This window comes from Oncorhynchus nerka, unplaced genomic scaffold (assembly GCF_034236695.1).
Source record: "Oncorhynchus nerka isolate Pitt River unplaced genomic scaffold, Oner_Uvic_2.0 unplaced_scaffold_686, whole genome shotgun sequence".
In the NCBI taxonomy this organism is placed as follows: Eukaryota; Metazoa; Chordata; class Actinopteri; order Salmoniformes; family Salmonidae; genus Oncorhynchus; species Oncorhynchus nerka.
The window spans coordinates 382,093-401,385 of record NW_027040477.1 but is presented as its reverse complement, the minus strand read 5'-3'; the positions used below and the strand labels follow the sequence as shown (position 1 = coordinate 401,385).

Below are 19,293 nucleotides of genomic sequence, written 5' to 3'. Positions count from 1 at the left end.
GAGCAGAGAGCAAAGAGAGAGCAGAGAGAGAGCAGAGAGCAGGCTGAGAGAGCAGAGAACAGAGAGAGAGCAGAGAGCAGGCTGAGAGAGCAGAGAACAGAGAGAGAGCAGAGAGCAGGCTGAGAGAGCAGAGAACAGAGAGAGAGCAGGCTGAGAGAGCAGATAGAGCAGAGCGAGAGAGCAGAGAGAGCAGAGAGTGCGAGCAGAAAGAGGGAGAGAGAACTCTGTTGCTATAGTGACCCTGCATCACAACACTCTGCTGCTATAGTGACCCTGCATCACAACACTCTGTTGCTATAGTAACCCTGCATTACAACACTCTGTTGTACTAATTGTACAATTTGTTTAATTCTATTCCACATATTTAATTGTTTTGTATTTCATTTCATATTTGTTTCATGTTTCAACCAGTCGCAGGTTAACATCAACCTGACAGAGGAAACGTAAAATCAATAAACAAACTGTTTTCACAATTAACAAGCTTTTCTTGTTTCAAGTATGTTTTATTATGAAAAGTACAATATATCCTTGTATACTTGTACAACTATGGAGCGTATGTCCATATATAATTATATATAATTGTATAATTAGTTTTTCAACATAAAAGACAACACATGATTACATTGGTATTTTAACAGTGTTGTTGTAAGAGGTCCTCACAACTATAGAAAGACGCGCATGTGTGTGTGTGTCCAGAGTGTGTGTGTCCAGTGTGTGTGTGTCCTGTGTGTATCTAGTGTGTGTGTGTGTGTCCAGCGTGTGTTTGTGTGTGTGTGTCCAGTGTGAGTCTGTGAGTCCAGTGTGTGTGTGTGTGTGTGTGCACTGTGTTTGTGTCGGTGTGTATTTGTCCAGTGTGTGTCTGTGAGTCCAGTGGGTGTGTGTGTGTGTGTCCAGAGTATGTGTGACCAGTGTGTGTGTGTGAGTGTGTGTGACCAGTGTCTGTGTCCAGTGTGTGTCCAGTGTGTGTCTGTGAGTCCAGTGTGTGTATGTGTGTGTGTGTGTCCAGTGTGTGTGTGTTTGTCCTGTGTGTGTCTGTGAGTCCAGTGTGTGTGTCCAGTGTGTGTGTGTGTCCTCTGTGTTTGTGTGTGTGTTTGTCTAGTGTGTGTGTGTGTGTGTGTGTCTGTGTCTGTGAGTCCAGTGTGTGTATGTGTGTGTGTGTGTCCACTGTGTTTGTGTGTGTGTTTGTCTAGTGTGTGTGTGTATTTTTCCAGTGTGTGTGTGTGTGTGTGTCCAGTGTGTGTCTGTGAGTCCAGTGTGTGTGTCCAGTGTGTGTGTGTGTCCTCTGTGTTTGTGTGTGTGTTTGTCTAGTGTGTGTGTGTGTGTCCAGTGTAGGTGTGTGTGTTTGTCTAGTGTGTGTGTGTATTTGTCTAGTGTCTGTTTGTCCAGTGTGTGTGTGTATTTGTCCAGTGTGTGTGTGTGTGTGTGTGTGTGTGTCTGTGAGTCCAGTGTGTGTGTGTGTGTGTGTGTCCAGTGTGTGTGTGTGTTTGTCTAGTGTGTGTGTGTGTATTTGTCTAGTGTGTCTTTGTCCAGTGTGTGTTTGTCCAGTGTGTGTGTGTGTGTGTAACCAGTGTGTGTGTCCAGCAGGTGTATGTGTGTGTCCAGTGTGTGTGTGTGAGTCCAGTGTGTGTTTGTGTGTGTGTGTGTGTGTGTCCAGTGTGTGTCTGTCAGTCCAGTGTGTGTGTGTGTGTGTCCAGTGTGTGTCTGTGAGTCCAGTGTGTGTGTGTGTAACCACTGTGTGTGTCCAGCAGGTGTATGTGTGTGTGTGTGTCCAGTTTGTGTGTGTGTGTGTGTCCAGTGTGAGTGTGTGTGTGTGTGTGTCCAGTGTGTGTGTGTGTAACCACTGTGTGTGTCCAGCAGGTGTATGTGTGTGTGTGTGTCCAGTTTGTGTGTGTGTGTGTGTCCAGTGTGAGTGTGTGTGTGTCCAGTGTGAGTGTGTGTGTGTGCGTCCAGTGTGTGTGTGTGTGTGTGTGTGCGTCCAGTGTGTGTGTGTGTCCAGCGTGTGTCTGTGAGTCCAGTGTGTGTGTGTGTGTGTGTGTGTGTGTGTCCAGTATGTGTGTGTATCTAGTGTGTGTGTCCAGCAGGTGTGTGTGTGTGTCCAGTGTGAGTGTGTGTGTGTCAAGTGTGTGTCCAGCAGGTGTGTGTGTGTTTGTCCAGTGTGTGTTTGTCCAGTGTGTGTGTGTGTCTTCGTCCAGTGTGTGTGTGTTTGTCCAGTGTGTGTGTGTGTGTTTGTCCAGTGTGTGTGTGTGTGTGTGTGTGATTGTCCAGTTTGTGTGTCTTTGCCCAGTGTGTGTGTGTGTATCACTGACAGAGGGACACTGAGTCGCCTTCCCACCAAACCCCAATCCCTGGATAGAGGGGCTCAGTGAATGTGGAGGTGAATGTGATCAGGTGGGTCAGTGTGTCAGAGGAGGCTCTATAGAAGGACAGAGTGCCGGCTGGCCAGTCCAGATACACTCCTACTCTGTGGGATCTGGAGGAGGGGACGTCTATGGTAGTGGGATGATCATTGTGCCTGGCAATGTAACGGTTGTCATAGCAGAACAGACTCCAGGACTTGTCATTGTGTCCAAGCCAACAGTCATTAACCTCTCCTCTCCTGCTGATTCCTTTATATGTCACTCCTATATCAGCCCTCCCACTCCACTCTACCTCCCAGTAACAGCGCCCAGTCAGACCCTCTCTACACAGCACCTGTTCACAGCCCTCAAATCTCTCTGGGTGATCAGGATACTGCTGCTCCTCTGTCCTACATGTCACCTTTCTGTTCTCCTCAGACAGAGAGAGGAGTCTGTTTACTGTGTTTGGGTCCAGTGTGAGATCACAGACATCTGATGGATGAAACCAGACACAATATTAGAAATCATCATCATTCACATTAGAATGTTAACTCACTTTTCACTAATTAATTTAATGTAGATGTTTCTAGGTTTCAAAAGGAGAAGTTAAGGTAACTTGAGACTTGTTGAATGATCATATGTTATACTGTATGGTTATATAAAACACACTTATTCACATTAATTACACACACACACACACACACACACACACACACACACACACACAAACACACACACACACACACACACACACACTGTCAAAGCGACTCTTTGTAAACTTTGGTGTCCCTGATTTCTGCTTCTGTAGAACTACAGCTGATATTTAATATGACCAAGTCAGTAATGATGGTGGTCTTTGACTTTGACTTAACTTGAATTAAGACTTATTCTTAGTTATATTCTTCACAGCAGTCAACACTCACATTTTCTAATCCCAGGTTTCATTCTGTTCTCTCCACCATGTCCCACACTGTAGCAGTAAGCAGAAGAACAGACAGTCATTGAGGGATACACCTGAACTCACACACACACACACACACACACACACACACACACACACACACATGGATATAGCATATATCAAGCGAATGTTTGTGTGTCCTGTGTGTGTGTCCAGTGTGTGTGTGTCCAGTGTGTATGTGTGTGTCCAGTGTGTGTGTCCAGTGTGTGTGTGTCCAGTGTGTGTGTGTGTCCAGTGTGTGTGTGTGTGTCCAGTGTGTGTATGTGTGTAAAGTGTGTATGTGTGTCCAGTGTGTGTGTGTGTGTGTCCAGTGTGTGTCTGTGTGTGTGTCCAGTGTGTGTTTGTCCATTGTGTGTCCAGTGTGTGTGTGTGTCCAGTGTGTGTGTGTGTTTGTGTGTGTGTCCAGTGTGTGTGTGTCCAGTGTGTGTGTGTGTTTGTGTGTGTGAGTCCAGCGTGTGTGTCCTGCGTGTGTTTGTCCAGTGTGTGTGTGTGTGAGTGTCCTGTGTGTGTGTGTGTATCCAGTGTGTGTGTGTCCAGTGTGTGTTTGTCCAGTGTGTGAATCCAGTATTTGTGTCATTGAGAGAATTACACTAGACACACACACTGCACTCACACACACACACACACACACACACACACAGAACTTACTGAACACTGAAACTCACACACACAACTTTGTCCAAGTGGTGGTAATAATGCTTGTCTTAACTAGCCTGATAACTAGCCTGATAGCCCTCTGCTCTCATCCTTCTAGACCTATCGGCTGCCTTCGATACTGTGAACCATCAGATCCTCCTCTCCACCCTCTCCGAGTTGGGCATCTCCGGCGCGGCCCACGCTTGGATTGCGTCCTACCTGACAGGTCGCTCCTACCAGGTGGCGTGGCGAGAATCTGTCTCCTCACCACGCGCTCTCACCACTGGTGTCCCCCAGGGCTCTGTTATAGGCCCTCTCCTATTCTCGCTATACACCAAGTCACTTGGCTCTGTCATAACCTCACATGGTCTCTCCTATCATTGCTATGCAGACGACACACAATTAATCTTCTCCTTTCCCCCTTCTGATGACCAGGTGGCGAATCGCATCTCTGCATGTCTAGCAGACATATCAGTGTGGATGACGGATCACCACCTCAAGCTGAACCTCGGCAAGACGGAGCTGCTCTTCCTCCCGGGGAAGGACTGCCCGTTCCATGATCTCGCCATCACGGTTGACAACTCCATTGTGTCCTCCTCCCAGAGCGCTAAGAACCTTGGCGTGATCCTGGACAACACCCTGTCGTTCTCAACTAACATCAAGGCGGTGGCCCGTTCCTGTAGGTTCATGCTCTACAACATCCGCAGAGTACGACCCTGCCTCACACAGGAAGCGGAGCAGGTCCTAATCCAGGCACTTGTCATCTCCCGTCTGGATTACTGCAACTCGCTGTTGGCTGGGCTCCCTGCCTGTGCCATTAAACCCCTACAACTCATCCAGAACGCCGCAGCCCGTCTGGTGTTCAACCTTCCCAAGTTCTCTCACGTCACCCCGCTCCTCCGCTCTCTCCACTGGCTTCCAGTTGAAGCTCGCATCCGCTACAAGACCATGGTGCTTGCCTACGGAGCTGTGAGGGGAACGGCACCTCAGTACCTCCAGGCTCTGATCAGGCCCTACACCCAAACAAGGGCACTGCGTTCATCCACCTCTGGCCTGCTCGCCTCCCTACCACTGAGGAAGTACAGTTCCCGCTCAGCCCAGTCAAAACTGTTCGCTGCTCTGGCCCCCCAATGGTGGAACAAACTCCCTCACGACGCCAGGACAGCGGAGTCAATCACCACCTTCCGGAGACACCTGAAACCCCACCTCTTTAAGGAATACCAAGGATAGGATAAAGTAATCCTTCTCACCCCCCTTAAAAGATTTAGATGCACTATTGTAAAGTGGCTGTTCCACTGGATGTCATAAGGTGAATGCACCAATTTGTAAGTCGCTCTGGATAAGAGCGTCTGCTAAATGACTTAAATGTAATGTAATGTAAAATGATAAGTCAAACATGTCTGATATGAACATTGACATAAACCCTCTACATACTTGAGTTTCTCCAGTCTGCAGTGTGGATCCTCCAGTCCAGCAGAGAGCAGTCTGACTCCTGAGTCTCCTGGGTGATTGTAGCTCAGGTCCAGCTCTCTCAGGTGTGAGGGGTTTGACCTCAGAGCTGAGACCAGAGAAGCACAGCCTTCCTCTGTGACTAGACAGCCTGACAGCCTGCAAAGAGTCAAATCATATTTAAATCACACTGATATTCTTTGGTGGTGAAAAGAGTGACAGTATATTTTTAAACATATTCAGATACATCAGTGTCCTGAAACCTTCCATATCTACTCAGAAATTAATGTATCATTATTATAAATGACAAATTATCAAAGTATTACCTGCAGATGTCCTGACCTTAGTTAACTTTGTTTTCTTTATTATTTTAGTCAGGTCAGGGTGTGACGAGGGCTTGTTTAGTTTATATACATCAGGGTGTGACGAGGGCTTGTTTAGTTTATATACATCATGGTGTGACGAGGGCTTGTTTAGTTTTTATACATCAGGGTGTGACAAGGGCTTGTTTAGTTTATATACATCAGGGTGTGACCAGGGCTTGTTTAGTTTATATACATCAGGGTGTGACGAGGGCTTGTTTAGTTTATATACATCAGGGTGTGACGAGGGCTTGTTTAGTTTATATACATCAGGGTGTGACGAGGGCTTGTTTAGTTTATATACATCAGGGTGTGACGAGGGCTTGTTTAGTTTATATACATCAGGGTGTGACGAGGGCTTGTTTAGTTTATAGACATCAGGGTGTGACGAGGGCTTGTTTAGTTTATAGACATCAGGGTGTGACGAGGGCTTGTTTAGTTTATATACATCAGGGTGTGACGAGGGCTTGTTTAGTTTATAGACATCAGGGTGTGACGAGGGCTTGTTTAGTTTTTATACATCAGGGTGTGACGAGGGCTTGTTTAGTTTTTATACATCAGGGTGTGACGAGGGCTTGTTTAGTTTTTGTACATCAGGGTGTGACGAGGGCTTGTTTAGTTTATATACATCAGGGTGTGACGAGGGCTTGTTTAGTTTATATACATCAGGGTGTGACGAGGGCTTGTTTAGTTTTTATACATCAGGGTGTGACGAGGGCTTGTTTAGTTTATATACATCAGGGTGTGACGAGGGCTTGTTTAGTTTATATACATCAGGGTGTGACGAGGGCTTGTTTAGTTTATATACATCAGGGTGTGACGAGGGCTTGTTTAGTTTTTATACATCAGGGTGTGACGAGGGCTTGTTTAGTTTATATACATCAGGGTGTGACGAGGGCTTGTTTAGTTTATATACATCAGGGTGTGACGAGGGCTTGTTTAGTTTATATACATCAGGGTGTGACGAGGGCTTGTTTAGTTTATATACATCAGGGTGTGACGAGGGCTTGTTTAGTTTATATACATCAGGGTGTGACGAGGGCTTGTTTAGTTTTTATACATCTATGGGGTTTGTCTGGTCTAGGTGTTTATATGTCTATGGTTGCCTGGATTGGTTCTCAATCAGAGGCAGCTGTTTATCGTTGTCTCTGATTGGGAACCATATTTCTTGGTTTATTTGTGGGTTGTTATTCTATGTTTAGTTGCCTGTTCTGACATATTGCTTCACGGTTCATTTTGTTAGTTTTTTTTCTTCCTGTAAATAAAGAAGAATATCATCACGTTACAACGACTGTGACATCAGATAGAAACATCTATAGAATGTTACAACGACTGTGACATCAGATAGAAACATCTATAGAATGTTACAACGACTGTGACATCAGATAGAAACATCTATAGAATGTTACAACGACTGTGACATCAGACAGAACAGGGCTCCGGGCAGCCGAGCGGAAATGGAGGAAAACTCGCCTCCCTGCGGACCTGGCATCCTTTCACTCCCTCCTCTCTACATTTTCCTCTTCTGTCGCTGCTGCTAAAGCCACTTTCTACCACTCTAAATTCCAAGCATCTGCCTCTAACCCTAGGAAGCTCTTTGCCACCTTCTCCTCCCTCCTGAATCCTCCTCCCCCTCCCCCCCTCCTCCCTCTCTGCAGATGACTTCGTCAACCATTTTGAAAAGAAGGTCGACGACATCCGATCCTCGTTTGCTAAGTCAAACGACACCGCTGGTTCTGCTCACACTGCCCTACCCTGTGCTCTGACCTCTTTCTCCCTCTCTCTCCAGATGAAATCTCGCGTCTTGTGACGGCCGGCCGCCCAACAACCTGCCCGCTCGACCCTATCCCCTCCTCTCTTCTCCAGACCATTTCCGGAGACCTTCTCCCTTACCTCACCTCGCTCATCAACTCATCCCTGACCGCTGGCTACGTCCCTTCCGTCTTCAAAGAGAGCGAGAGTTGCACCCCTTCTGAAAAAAACCTACACTCGATCCCTCCGATGTCAACAACTACAGACCAGTATCCCTTCTTTCTTTTCTCTCCAAAACTCTTGAACGTGCCGTCCTTGGCCAGCTCTCCCGCTATCTCTCTCAGAATGACCTTCTTGATCCAAATCAGTCAGGTTTCAAGACTAGTCATTCAACTGAGACTGCTCTTCTCTGTATCACGGAGGCGCTCCGCACTGCTAAAGCTAACTCTCTCTCCTCTGCTCTCATCCTTCTAGACCTATCGGCTGCCTTCGATATTGTGAACCATCAGATCCTCCTCTCCACCCTCTCCGAGTTGGGCATCTCCGGCGCGGCCCATGCTTGGATTGCGTCCTACCTGACAGGTCGCTCCTACCAGGTGGCGTGGCGAGAATCCGTCTCCTCACCACGCGCTCTCACCACTGGTGTCCCCAGGGCTCTGTTCTAGGCCCTCTCCTATTCTCGCTATACACCAAGTCACTTGGCTCTGTCATAACCTCACATGGTCTCTCCTATCATTGCTATGCAGACGACACACAATTAATCTTCTCCTTTCCCCCTCTGATGACCAGGTGGCGAATCGCATCTCTGCATGTCTGGCAGACATATCAGTGTGGATGACGGATCACCACCTCAAGCTGAACCTCGGCAAGACGGAGCTGCTCTTCCTCCCGGGAAGGACTGCCCGTTCCATGATCTCGCCATCACGGTTGACAACTCCATCGTGTCCTCCTCCCAGAGCGCTAAGAACCTTGGCGTGATCCTGGACAACACCCTGTCGTTCTCAACTAACATCAAGGCGGTGGCCCGTTCCTGTAGGTTCATGCTCTACAACATCCGCAGAGTACGACCCTGCCTCACACAGGAAGCGGCGCAGGTCCTAATCCAGGCACTTGTCATCTCCCATCTGGATTACTGCAACTCGCTGTTGGCTGGGCTCCCTGCCTGTGCCATTAAACCCCTACAACTCATCCAGAACGCCGCAGCCCGTCTGGTGTTCAACCTTCCCAAGTTCTCTCACGTCACCCCGCTCCTCCGCTCTCTCCACTGGCTTCCAGTTGAAGCTCGCATCCGCTACAAGACCATGGTGCTTGCCTACGGAGCTGTGAGGGGAACGGCACCTCAGTACCTCCAGGCTCTGATCAGGCCCTACACCCAAACAAGGGCACTGCGTTCATCCACCTCTGGCCTGCTCGCCTCCCTACCACTGAGGAAGTACAGTTCCCGCTCAGCCCAGTCAAAACTGTTCGCTGCTCTGGCCCCCCAATGGTGGAACAAACTCCCTCACGACGCCAGGACAGCGGAGTCAATCACCACCTTCCGGAGACACCTGAAACCCCACCTCTTTAAGGAATACCTAGGATAGGATAAAGTAATCCTTCTCCCCCCCCCCCTTAACCTCTTAAGTCGTCCCTCTACTTTTTTGAACATTCTGTTAAAAATCGTGCAACATTTCAGCGCCCTGCTACTCATGCCAGGAATATAGTATATGCATTTGCTTAGTCTGTGTGGATAGAAAACACTCAGACGTTTATAAAACTGGTTAAATCACTGCTGTGGCTTTACCAGAACGGCATTTACATCGAAAAGCACAGGAAAAACTGATCACTGAAAATGGGAAAATATATCCATGCGCTCCTTGAACCCATTGATAAAGGTGAACCACAATTAATTGACTGAGGTTGCAGTACCTACAGCTTCCACACGGTGTCTAGAGTCTTGTCATTTCCTTGAGTTTTTTTCTTGGTCAAACACATGCAGGGCACCGTATCTCCTCAGGTCTAGGACCGGATATTTTCGTTGAGTTTCTAGCCGGACATTTTTCCAGACGGACAGCTAATGATCTTTACATCGCCTCCTGATGAATTTTATCGCTTATTAACGTTTACTAATACCGAAAGTTGCATTACAAACGTATTTCGAAGTGTTTTGTGAAAGTTTATCGTCGACTTTTTGAATTTAAAAAAATGACGTTACGTTTTGAAACGATGTTTTTTTCGTTTATCACACAGTCTACATATAACGATATCTAGGCTTTATATGGACCGATTTAATCGAAATAAAGACCCAAATAGTGTTTATGGGACATCTAGGAGTGCCAACAAAGAAGATCGTGAAAGGTAATGAATGTTTTCTATTTTATTGTGCGGTTTGTGTAACGCCGAAATGCTAATTATTTTGTTTACGTCCGTCCCCTGTGGGTCTTTTGGGGTGTTACATGCTATCAGATAATAGCTTCTCATGCTTTCGCCGAAAAGCATTTTAAAAATCTGACTTGTTGCCTGGATTCACAACGAGTGTAGCTTTAATTCGATACCCTGCATGTGTATTTTAATGAACTTTTGAGTTTTAACTAATACTATTAGCATTTAGCGTAGCGCATTTGCATTTCCAGAGCTCTAGTTGGGACGCAAGCGTGCCGAGTAGAAGCAAGAGGTTAAAAGACCTAGATGCACTATTGTAAAGTGGCTGTTCCACTGGATGTCATAAGGTGAAAGCACCAATTTGTAAGTCGCTCTGGATAAGAGCGTCTGCTAAATGACTTAAATGTAATGTAAATGTAGATAGAAACATCTATAGACAGTCATCACGTTACAGTTTATAATGTCACCTTTAATTTGAGGGTATTTTAATACATAGAGTTGAAGTCGGTAGTTTACATACACCTTAACCAAATACATTTAAACTCGATTTTTACATTTCCTGACATTTAATCCTAGTATACATTCCTTGTTTTAGGTCAGTTAGGATCACTACTTTATTTTAAGATTGTGAAATGTCAGAATAATAACAGAGAGAATATTTTTTTTTAGCTTTTATTTCTTTCATCACATTCCCAGTGGGTCAGAAGTTTACATACACTCAATTAGTATTTGGTAGCATTGCCTTTACATTGTTTAACTTGGGTCAAATGTTCCTCCCACAAACTACCCACAATAAATTGGGTGAATTTTGGCCCATTCCTCCTGACAGAGCTGGTGTAACTGAGTCAGGTTTGTAGGTCTCCTTGCTCACACATGCTTTTCCAGTTCTGCCCTCAAATTATCTGGAGGATTGAGGTCAGGGCTTTGTGATGGCCACTCCAATACATTGACTTTGTTGTCCTTAAGCCATTTTGCCACAACTTTGGAAGTATGCTTGGGGTCATTGTCCATTTGGAAGACCCATTTGTGACCAATCTTTAACTTCCTGACATGTCTTGAAATGTTGCTTCAATATATCCACATCATTTTCTTCCCTCATGACGCCATCTATTTTATGAAGTGCACCAGTCCCTCCTGCAGCAAAGCACCCCCACAACATGATGCTGCCACCCCCGTGCTTCACAGTTGGGATGGTGTTCTTCGGCTCCCCCTTTTTCCTCCAAACATAATGATGGTCATTATGGCCAAACAGTTTTATTTTTGTTTCATCTGACCAGAGGACATTTCTCCAAAAAGTATGATCTTTGTCCCCATGCGCAGCTGCAAACTGTATTTTGGCTTTTTTATGGCGATTTAGGAGCAGTGACTTATTGCTTATTTCAGCTTATGTTGATATAGGACTCGTTTTACTGTGGATATAGATACTTTTGTACCTTTTTCCTCGAGCATCTTCACAAGGTCCTTTGCTGTTGTTCTGGATTTATTTGCCACAAAGTAAGATAATCTCTAGGAGACAGAACTTGTCTCCTTCCTGAGTGGAATGACGGCTGCGTGGTCCCATGGTGTTTATACTTGCGTACTATTGTTTGAACAGATGAACGTGGTACCTTCATTCATTTAGAAATTGCTCCCAAGGATGAACCAGACTTGTCGAGGTCTACAATATTTTTTCCGAAGTCTTGGCTGATTTCTTTTCATTTTCCCCCAAGATGTCAGGCAAAGAGGCACTGAGTTTGAAGGTAGGCCATGAAATACATCCAAATTATGTCAATTAGTCTATCAGATGCTTCTAAAGCCATGACATGATTTTCTGGAATTTTCCAAGCTGTTTAAAGGCACAGTCAACTTACTGTATGCAAACCTCTGACCCACTGGAATTGTGATACAGTGAATTATAAATTAAATTAAATCATCTGTCTGTAAAAAAGTGTTTGAAAAATTACTTGTGCACCAAGTAGATGTCCTAACCGACTTGCCAAAACCATAGTCTGTTAACAAGAAATTTGTCGAGAGGTTGAAAAACGAGTTTTAATGACTCCTACCTAAGTATATGTATATGTGTTTCACGAATAAATATGAAATTCTGATGATGCCATGATTAAGAAAAATCATGAATGAATCATGAAAAACAATGAGTGAGAAAGTTCCAGAAGCCACAACAAAACATGCTAACCTCTCACCATTACCAATAACAGAGGCTACAACAAAACATGCTAACCTCTCACCATTACCAATAACAGAGACTACAACAAAACATGCTAACCTCTCACCATTACCAATAACAGAGGCTACAACAAAACATGCTAACCTCTCACCATTACCAATAACAGAGACTACAACAAAACATGCTAACCTCTCACCATTACCAATAACAGAGACTACAACAAAACATGCTAACCTCTCGCCATTACCAATAACACAGACTACAACAAAACATACTAACCTCTCACCATTACCAATAACAGAGGCTACAACAAAACATACTAACCTCTCACCATTACCAATAACAGAGGCTACAACAAAACATGCTAACCTCTCACCATTACCAATAACAGAGGATACAACAAAACATGCTAACCTCTCACCATTACCAATAACAGAGGCTACAACAAAACATGCTAACCTCTCACCATTACCAATAACAGAGGCTACAATTAAATATACTAACCTCTCACCATTACCAATAACATAGGCTACAACAAAACATGCTAACCTCTCACCATTACCAATAACAGAGACTACAACAAATCATGCTAACCTCTCACCATTACCAGTAACAGAGACTACAACAAAACATGCTAACCTCTCACCTTTAACCTCAAATAAAAGGTGACATTCTGTACTGTCACCTAATAAGAAACATTATATCTCAAATCCTAAATGCTGGAGCAAAGCACCAAATTTAAAACTGTAAGCTTCACTGTCCAAACACATATGGTGTGGACTATGTGTGTCTGGTAAACACATGTGGATCTGGTGAACAGTTATCACTTGTTGACCAACTACAGGAATACTGACCTCAGAGTCTCCAGTTTACAGTGGGGATTCCCCAGTCCAGCAGAGAGCAGCTTCACTCCTGAATCCTTCAGGTCATTGTTACTCAGATCCAGCTCTCTCAGGTGTGAGGGGTTTGACCTCAGAGCTGAGACCAGAGAAGCACAGCCTTCCTCTGTAACTAGACAGCCTGACAGCCTGTGTGGTAGAATTATATACATGATTTGATAACAAAAGAGAAAAGGTACACTTATGGGTTCTGTTCTGGTAAAATGCATTTTTATGGTATAGGGCAGGAAGAAGTTAAAGGCCATAGGGGACACTAAGAATGCAGACACATAGACGCTTAAGACCAGCTGGGCATACAAGGATCAAAGAGGTTGCCTAAGGACGGGGTCAGCCAAATGACTAACTGATCGATTGCAGGCATAGGTCACTTCACTGGGGAAACACAAGTCTGTTTGTCTTTGGACAAACCATATGAAGAGCAGGGGACCAGAACAGATGGGAACCCTAAAGCTAAATGAGATAAAAGACACATACCATAGGGACACAGGGTTAATTACAGGGTCTGAGCACAGGCCACAGGAAGGGGGGTGTATATTATCTTTAGGTCAAGGGAAAGGTCTTGACATCATATAATCTGACTGGAAGCAGATGTGGGGGTTATTGAGCTGAACAAGCAGGGCGCACAGATTGGAATGTAACGTAATTTATATATGGGATGGGCTCATATGCAATATGTGGATAAATACTGGGGCCAGGGCTCTGGAAAAGAGGGTGTGTTCCGCGGATCGCTCCGACTTATGATACTGGTGTATTAAAAGTCTATATTGATTTTCACAAAGTTCCTGGTCGTGTCGTATTTTGAACTGATTTGCCACTACACCTGCAAAGAGTCAAATCATATTAAAATCACACTGCTATTCTTTGGTGGTGAAAATAGTGGCAGTATATTTTTTCAACATATTCAGATATATCAGTGTCTTGAAACCTTCCATATCTATTTATAAATGAATGTGTGTGTGTCCAGAGTGTGTGTATGTGCTGTGTGTGTGTGTGTGTGTCCTGTGTGTGTGTCCTCTGTGTGTGTGTCCAGTGTGTGTGTGTGTTTGTCCAGTGTGTGTGTGTGTGTGTGTGTGTGTGTGTGTGTGTGTGTGTGTGTGTGTGTGTGTGTGTGTGTGTGTGTATGTGTGAGTCCAGTTTGTCTGTGTGTGTCCAGTGTGTGATTGTGTCCAGTGTGTGTGTGTCCAGTGTGTGTCCAGTGTGTGTGTGAGTGTTTTTGTGTGTCCAGTGCTTGTGTGTGTTCGTGTGTGTATGTGTCCAGTGTGTGTGTGTCCTGTGTGTGTGTGTGTCCAGTGTGTGTTTGTCCAGTGTGTGTGTGAGTCCAGTGTGTGTGTCCTGTGTTTGTGTGTCCTGTGTGTGTGTGTCCAGTTTGTGTTTGTCCAGTGTGTGTGTGTCCAGTGTGTGTTTGTCCAGTGTGTGTGTGTCCTGTGTGTGTGTGTGTCCAGTGTGTGTTTGTCCAGTGTGTGTGTGAGTGTTTGTGTGTGAGTCCAGCGTGTGTATAAGTCCATGTGTTCCATGTGGTTGTGTGTCCAGTTTGTCTGTGTGTCCAGTGTGTGTTGAGAGATTTACACTGAACTCACACACACAACTTTGTCCAAGTGGTGTTCAGAATGTTTGTCTTAACCAGCCTGATAAGTCAAACATGTCTGATATGAACATTGACATAAACCCTCTACATACTTGAGTTTCTCCAGTCTGCAGTGTGGATCCTCCAGTCCAGCAGAGAGCAGTCTGACTCCTGAGTCTCCTGGGTGATTGTAGCTCAGGTCCAGCTCTCTCAGGTGTGAGGGGTTTGACCTCAGAGCTGAGACCAGAGAAGCACAGCCTTCCTCTGTGACTCCACAGCCTGACAGCCTGCAAAGAGATCATCATGACTTCACAAACACACTGTTAATTTAACACCAGTAGTGTAGAAGGACAATGGTAGATGCATTTGGTTTATTCTCTCAAACAACATATAGATTCATCTTCCGTCTCCTAGAATTGTATGGTCATATTGTTATACTAATGTGGAAATCAATGCATTAATTCAGTAAATTCAATGAATTTATTCAATATGTTTTTCAATACAATATTATATACATATTATAATATATATTTTTCTCTAAACTGAATATTTCTTCCTGATGATTAGTTCTTATATGTCATTTTATTTACTCACAGAACAGCTCTGGAGGCTTTGACCACTGGCAGCAGCCTCAGAAGACCTTCCTCTGATCTGGAGTATTTCTTCAGGTCAAACACATCCTGCTCCTTTTCTGAAGTCAGCAACACAAAGACCAGAGCTGACCACTGTGCAGGTGACAGTTTGGGTTTTGAGAGACTTCCTGATCTCAGGAATCGTTGGATCCCCTCCACTAGAGAATGGTCATTCAGTTCATTCAGACAGTGGAACAGATTGATGCTCCTCTCTGGAGAGAGATCCTCCCCGATCTTCTCCTTGATGTACTCGACTGTTTCTTCATGGCTCTGTGAGCTGCTTCTTGTCTTTGTCAGTAGACCTCGTAAGTGCTTCTGATTGGACTCCAGTGAGAGGCCCAGAAGGAAGCGGAGGAAAAGGTCCAGGTTTCCCGTCTCACTTTGTAAGGCTTTATCTACAGCACTCTTGTAGAAAGTAACTACAGACTTGTCTTTTGTTTGCAGTTTGTCCATTAGATTCTCATTGTTGTTGATGAATGAGAGGAACACATATACAGCTGCCAGAAACTCCTGAATGCTCAGATGAACAAAGCAGTACACCTTCTCCTGGTACAGCCCACATTCCTCTTTAAAGAGCTGTGTGCACAATCCTGAGTACACTGAGGCTTCATTAACATCAATGCCAGACTCTTTCAGGTCTTCTTCATAGAAAATCAGATTGCCATTCACAAGCTGTTGAAAAGCCAGTTTCCCCAGTGACAGAATGCTCTCTTTATTCCAGTGTGGACCTGTCTCTTCTTTCCCAAGATACTTTTCATTCTTCTGTTTGGTATGAAACTCCACAAGGTGTGTGTACATCTCAGTCAGAGTCTTGGGCATCTCTTCTCTCTTATGTTTCAGCATGTGTTCAAGGACTGTTGCAGAAATCCAACAGAAGACTGGAATGTGGCACATGATGTGGAGGCTCCTTGATGTCTTTATGTGTGAGATGATTCTGCTGGCCAGGTCCTCATCACTGAATCTCTTCCTGAAGTACTCCTCCTTCTGTGGGTCATTGAACCCTCGTACCTCTGTCACCTGGTCAACACACGCTGCAGGGATCTTATTGGCTGCTGCAGGTCGGGTAGTTATCCAGAGGAGAGCAGAGGGAAGCAGATTTCCCCTGATGAGATTTGTCAGCAGAACATCCACTGAGGTTGACTCTGTGACGTCCCAACAGATCTTGTTCTTCTGGAAGTCTAGGGGCAGTCGGCACTCATCCAGACCATCAAAGATGAACAGAACTTTGTACTTGTTGTAGATGGAGATTCCTGATTGTTTGGTTTCCATTGAGAAGTGATTAAGAAGTTCAATGAAAGTGTGTTTGTCCTCTTTCATCAAATTTAGCTCCCGAAAAGGGAATGAAAATACAAATTGGACATCCTGGTTTGCTTTTCCTTCAGCCCAGTCCAGAATGAACTTCTGCACAGAGACTGTTTTTCCAATGCCAGCAACTCCCTTTGTCAGCACAGTTCTGATAGGTTTATCTTGTCCAGTTAAGGGTTTAAAGATGTCGTTACATTTGATTGCAGTCTCTGGTCTTGCTTGTTTCCTGGTTGTTGTCTCAATCTGTCTCAGCTCATGTTCATTATTGACCTCTCCTGTTCCACCCTCTGTGATGTAGAGCTCTGTGTAGATCTTATTGAGAAGTGTTGGGTTTCCTTGTTTAGCGATCCCCTCAAATACACATTGAAACTTCTTCTTTAGATTAGATTTGAGTTCACGTTGGCAAATCACAGCAAGCTCATCTGAATCTAGAAATAACAGAGGATATTAATATTACGTCTGTTTTAATACCTACAGTATTGTAGGACTGTTATAAAGTTGTACATTATAATAATTTATTATCTTAACTGACTGTATAAATCTGTAAATGTTTTCATAATGCATTACAGACTGGTGTGACTGATTATATTATTATTGGTATTATTGATGGTATTATTAATGTTCTCTCTCTCTCTCTCTAAATTAATCAACACATACCTGCTGCTACTTGATGAGGTCACTAGGTGTTGTGTTAAGGCTGCTACAATATCATTGAGTTACACAGCTACTTTAGCTGTACTTTAGCTACAGCTTTTAAATGTTATAAAACAGCATTCAACATGAGGCAGACAGATCTTACATTTCTCCAGTGTGTCAGCAAGCTCCTTCTGGTTCATTTTCCTCAGGATGTGCAGTGTGATCTTCAGAGCCCCCTCTCTGGCACTGCTCTCCTGCTTCTCATCTTCAGCATCCACCACTTCCTTATCCTGCTTCTGACTCTCAAAGCCTTCTGGGAGTTCTGGACTAAGTATCCTCTTGAACATCTTCAGCTCGTTCTTCACAAATGTCATTATTTTCTGTTCAAGCATCTGAAATAAATAAAGTAAATAAGTTAAGCAAGAGAATAAATGCTTTCTCATTAACACATTAATGAATGATTGACAGATCAACTTTACTTGAGGTAAACAAAAACAAATGTACATAACAAGACCACATACACTGAATATGGAGGCCAGGTCTGTATGATGACTCTGGGAAGACTGACAACTGAGAATCTCCGACTCTGATCTCCCCTGTTGGTTTCTGTGGACAAAACACGAGATTAAATCATCATCCAGGGAGTACACACACACACACACACACACACACACACACACACACACACACACAGGGAATGTTGTGTTTGTTTAATATTGTTTTAGGACTATGCAAATAGACAAAATGATTAGCCTATGGATTATGAAAACAACAATAAATGGGAAAATGGGAGGAGAAATGACTAGAGACAGTGTTGTTTAACTCACTGACCAGGACCCATGAGTTCTTCTTACCTTTGTTCAGTAGAAAAGTCTTCCTCTCTAAACTGTAAAGGTTGCATCATAGACCGGTCACTCTTCATGGACACACAGCTGGGTACAGGGGAGGCTGGTCTCTCCTGCTTGATTGGGCTTCAACACAACAGAGACAAACATTACATCTCTCATCTACTCTGAGCTCAGATGGGGAAACATAAGAAGAGTTTCACAAATAGAACTGACTTCGAGACGTTAGTTAATGGCGCGAGCAGTGTGTCATTTTTAATAACAAAATTAATTTAGCGACGCGAGCGTTGTAGTCAGTCTGTCAGCCCCGCTAAAAGGCTGGTGTCATTACTCTGCCTTCTCCGGGGGCATGTTGAGGTAAATTGACTAACCGGGAGGGTTGAATGATGTGATTTATTGGAGGGCTGGAAGACGCACTCTCGAGGTTGTTTACTCACAATATCAGATATTAAGATGATTTTTATAATGAATGTATACTGAGGTTGAGGTTCTGACTAGTGATTATTTACCCGGGGTTCAATACCTGCTATTGAGGCGTCCTGAAAATAATATTCAAAAGTTTGGTCCTTGGACACAGAGGGTTTAAACACTAAAGTTACCGTCCATCTAGTGAAGAGAGGAGAACCGGACAGAGGTAGCCAGCATCCGTCAACGAGAGAGGGAGAAGCCTCACCGGGATTTAACAGGTGGAAGAAACAACCGGGGAGCTCCATCGGTCCACAAGAAATGCAGACAGCCGGTGATGATGTAGTGGTAGCTATGGTAACTAGGACGCTGCTGGTAGAGTAGCTAGCTAGTTTACCGAGCTGAGCTGTACTGACTAGCTAGGATAACTAGGATGCTGCTGGTAGAGTAGCTAGCTAGCTTACCGAGCTGTACCGACTAGCTAGGATAACTAGGATGCTGCTGGTAGAGTAGCTAGTGTAAGGGAGTGCTAATTCTTATGCAGGTGACATTACATTGCTATAGCTGAGACAACGTATTTTCACAGCAAAACATGTTAGGTCCCATACAGGATATCTCTCACACACACACTCACTTAAATCATCCACAACACTGTCACAACAGGATACATCCTAGCCACAGGTGCTAGCCGTCAGTTCGGCCACAACATCCCGAGGACAGGGACACACATTACACACACTGACTCCCCGAAGATAGGGACGCACACACATTACACACAACATCCCGAGGACAGGGACGACGCACACACATTACACACAACATCCCGAGGACAGGGACGACGCACACACATTACACACACTAACTGCCGAGGACACACAGATAAGACACCCACACATTTGGCAGATAGCCTTGACTTGGAGACAAACTAGCGCACACACATAATCTCCTTTCTAGCCGAACATTGTGTGACTGAGGATAGCGCACAC

General features: G+C 44.6%; 1 protein-coding gene across 3 annotated transcripts in view; it reads right to left on the bottom strand.

Moving 5' to 3' along the window:
- Positions 1 to 464: 464 nt before the first annotated feature.
- The window catches only part of LOC135571225 (NLR family CARD domain-containing protein 3-like), a 136,500-nt gene continuing 117,671 nt past the window's right edge, over positions 465 to 19,293 (bottom strand). For all 3 annotated transcript variants that reach the window (XM_065017008.1, XM_065017009.1, XM_065017010.1), the window contains 9 exons: positions 17,912 to 18,028; positions 17,579 to 17,663; positions 17,221 to 17,449; positions 15,079 to 16,849; positions 14,598 to 14,771; positions 12,876 to 13,049; positions 5,368 to 5,541; positions 3,260 to 3,306; positions 465 to 2,828 (listed from right to left, as the gene is read on the bottom strand). In XM_065017008.1, the coding sequence (XP_064873080.1) occupies positions 2,299 to 2,828; positions 3,260 to 3,306; positions 5,368 to 5,541; positions 12,876 to 13,049; positions 14,598 to 14,771; positions 15,079 to 16,849; positions 17,221 to 17,449; positions 17,579 to 17,663; positions 17,912 to 18,028 (3,301 nt within the window). In that variant the 3' untranslated portion in view covers positions 465 to 2,298. The remainder of the gene's footprint in view (positions 2,829 to 3,259; positions 3,307 to 5,367; positions 5,542 to 12,875; positions 13,050 to 14,597; positions 14,772 to 15,078; positions 16,850 to 17,220; positions 17,450 to 17,578; positions 17,664 to 17,911; positions 18,029 to 19,293) is intronic.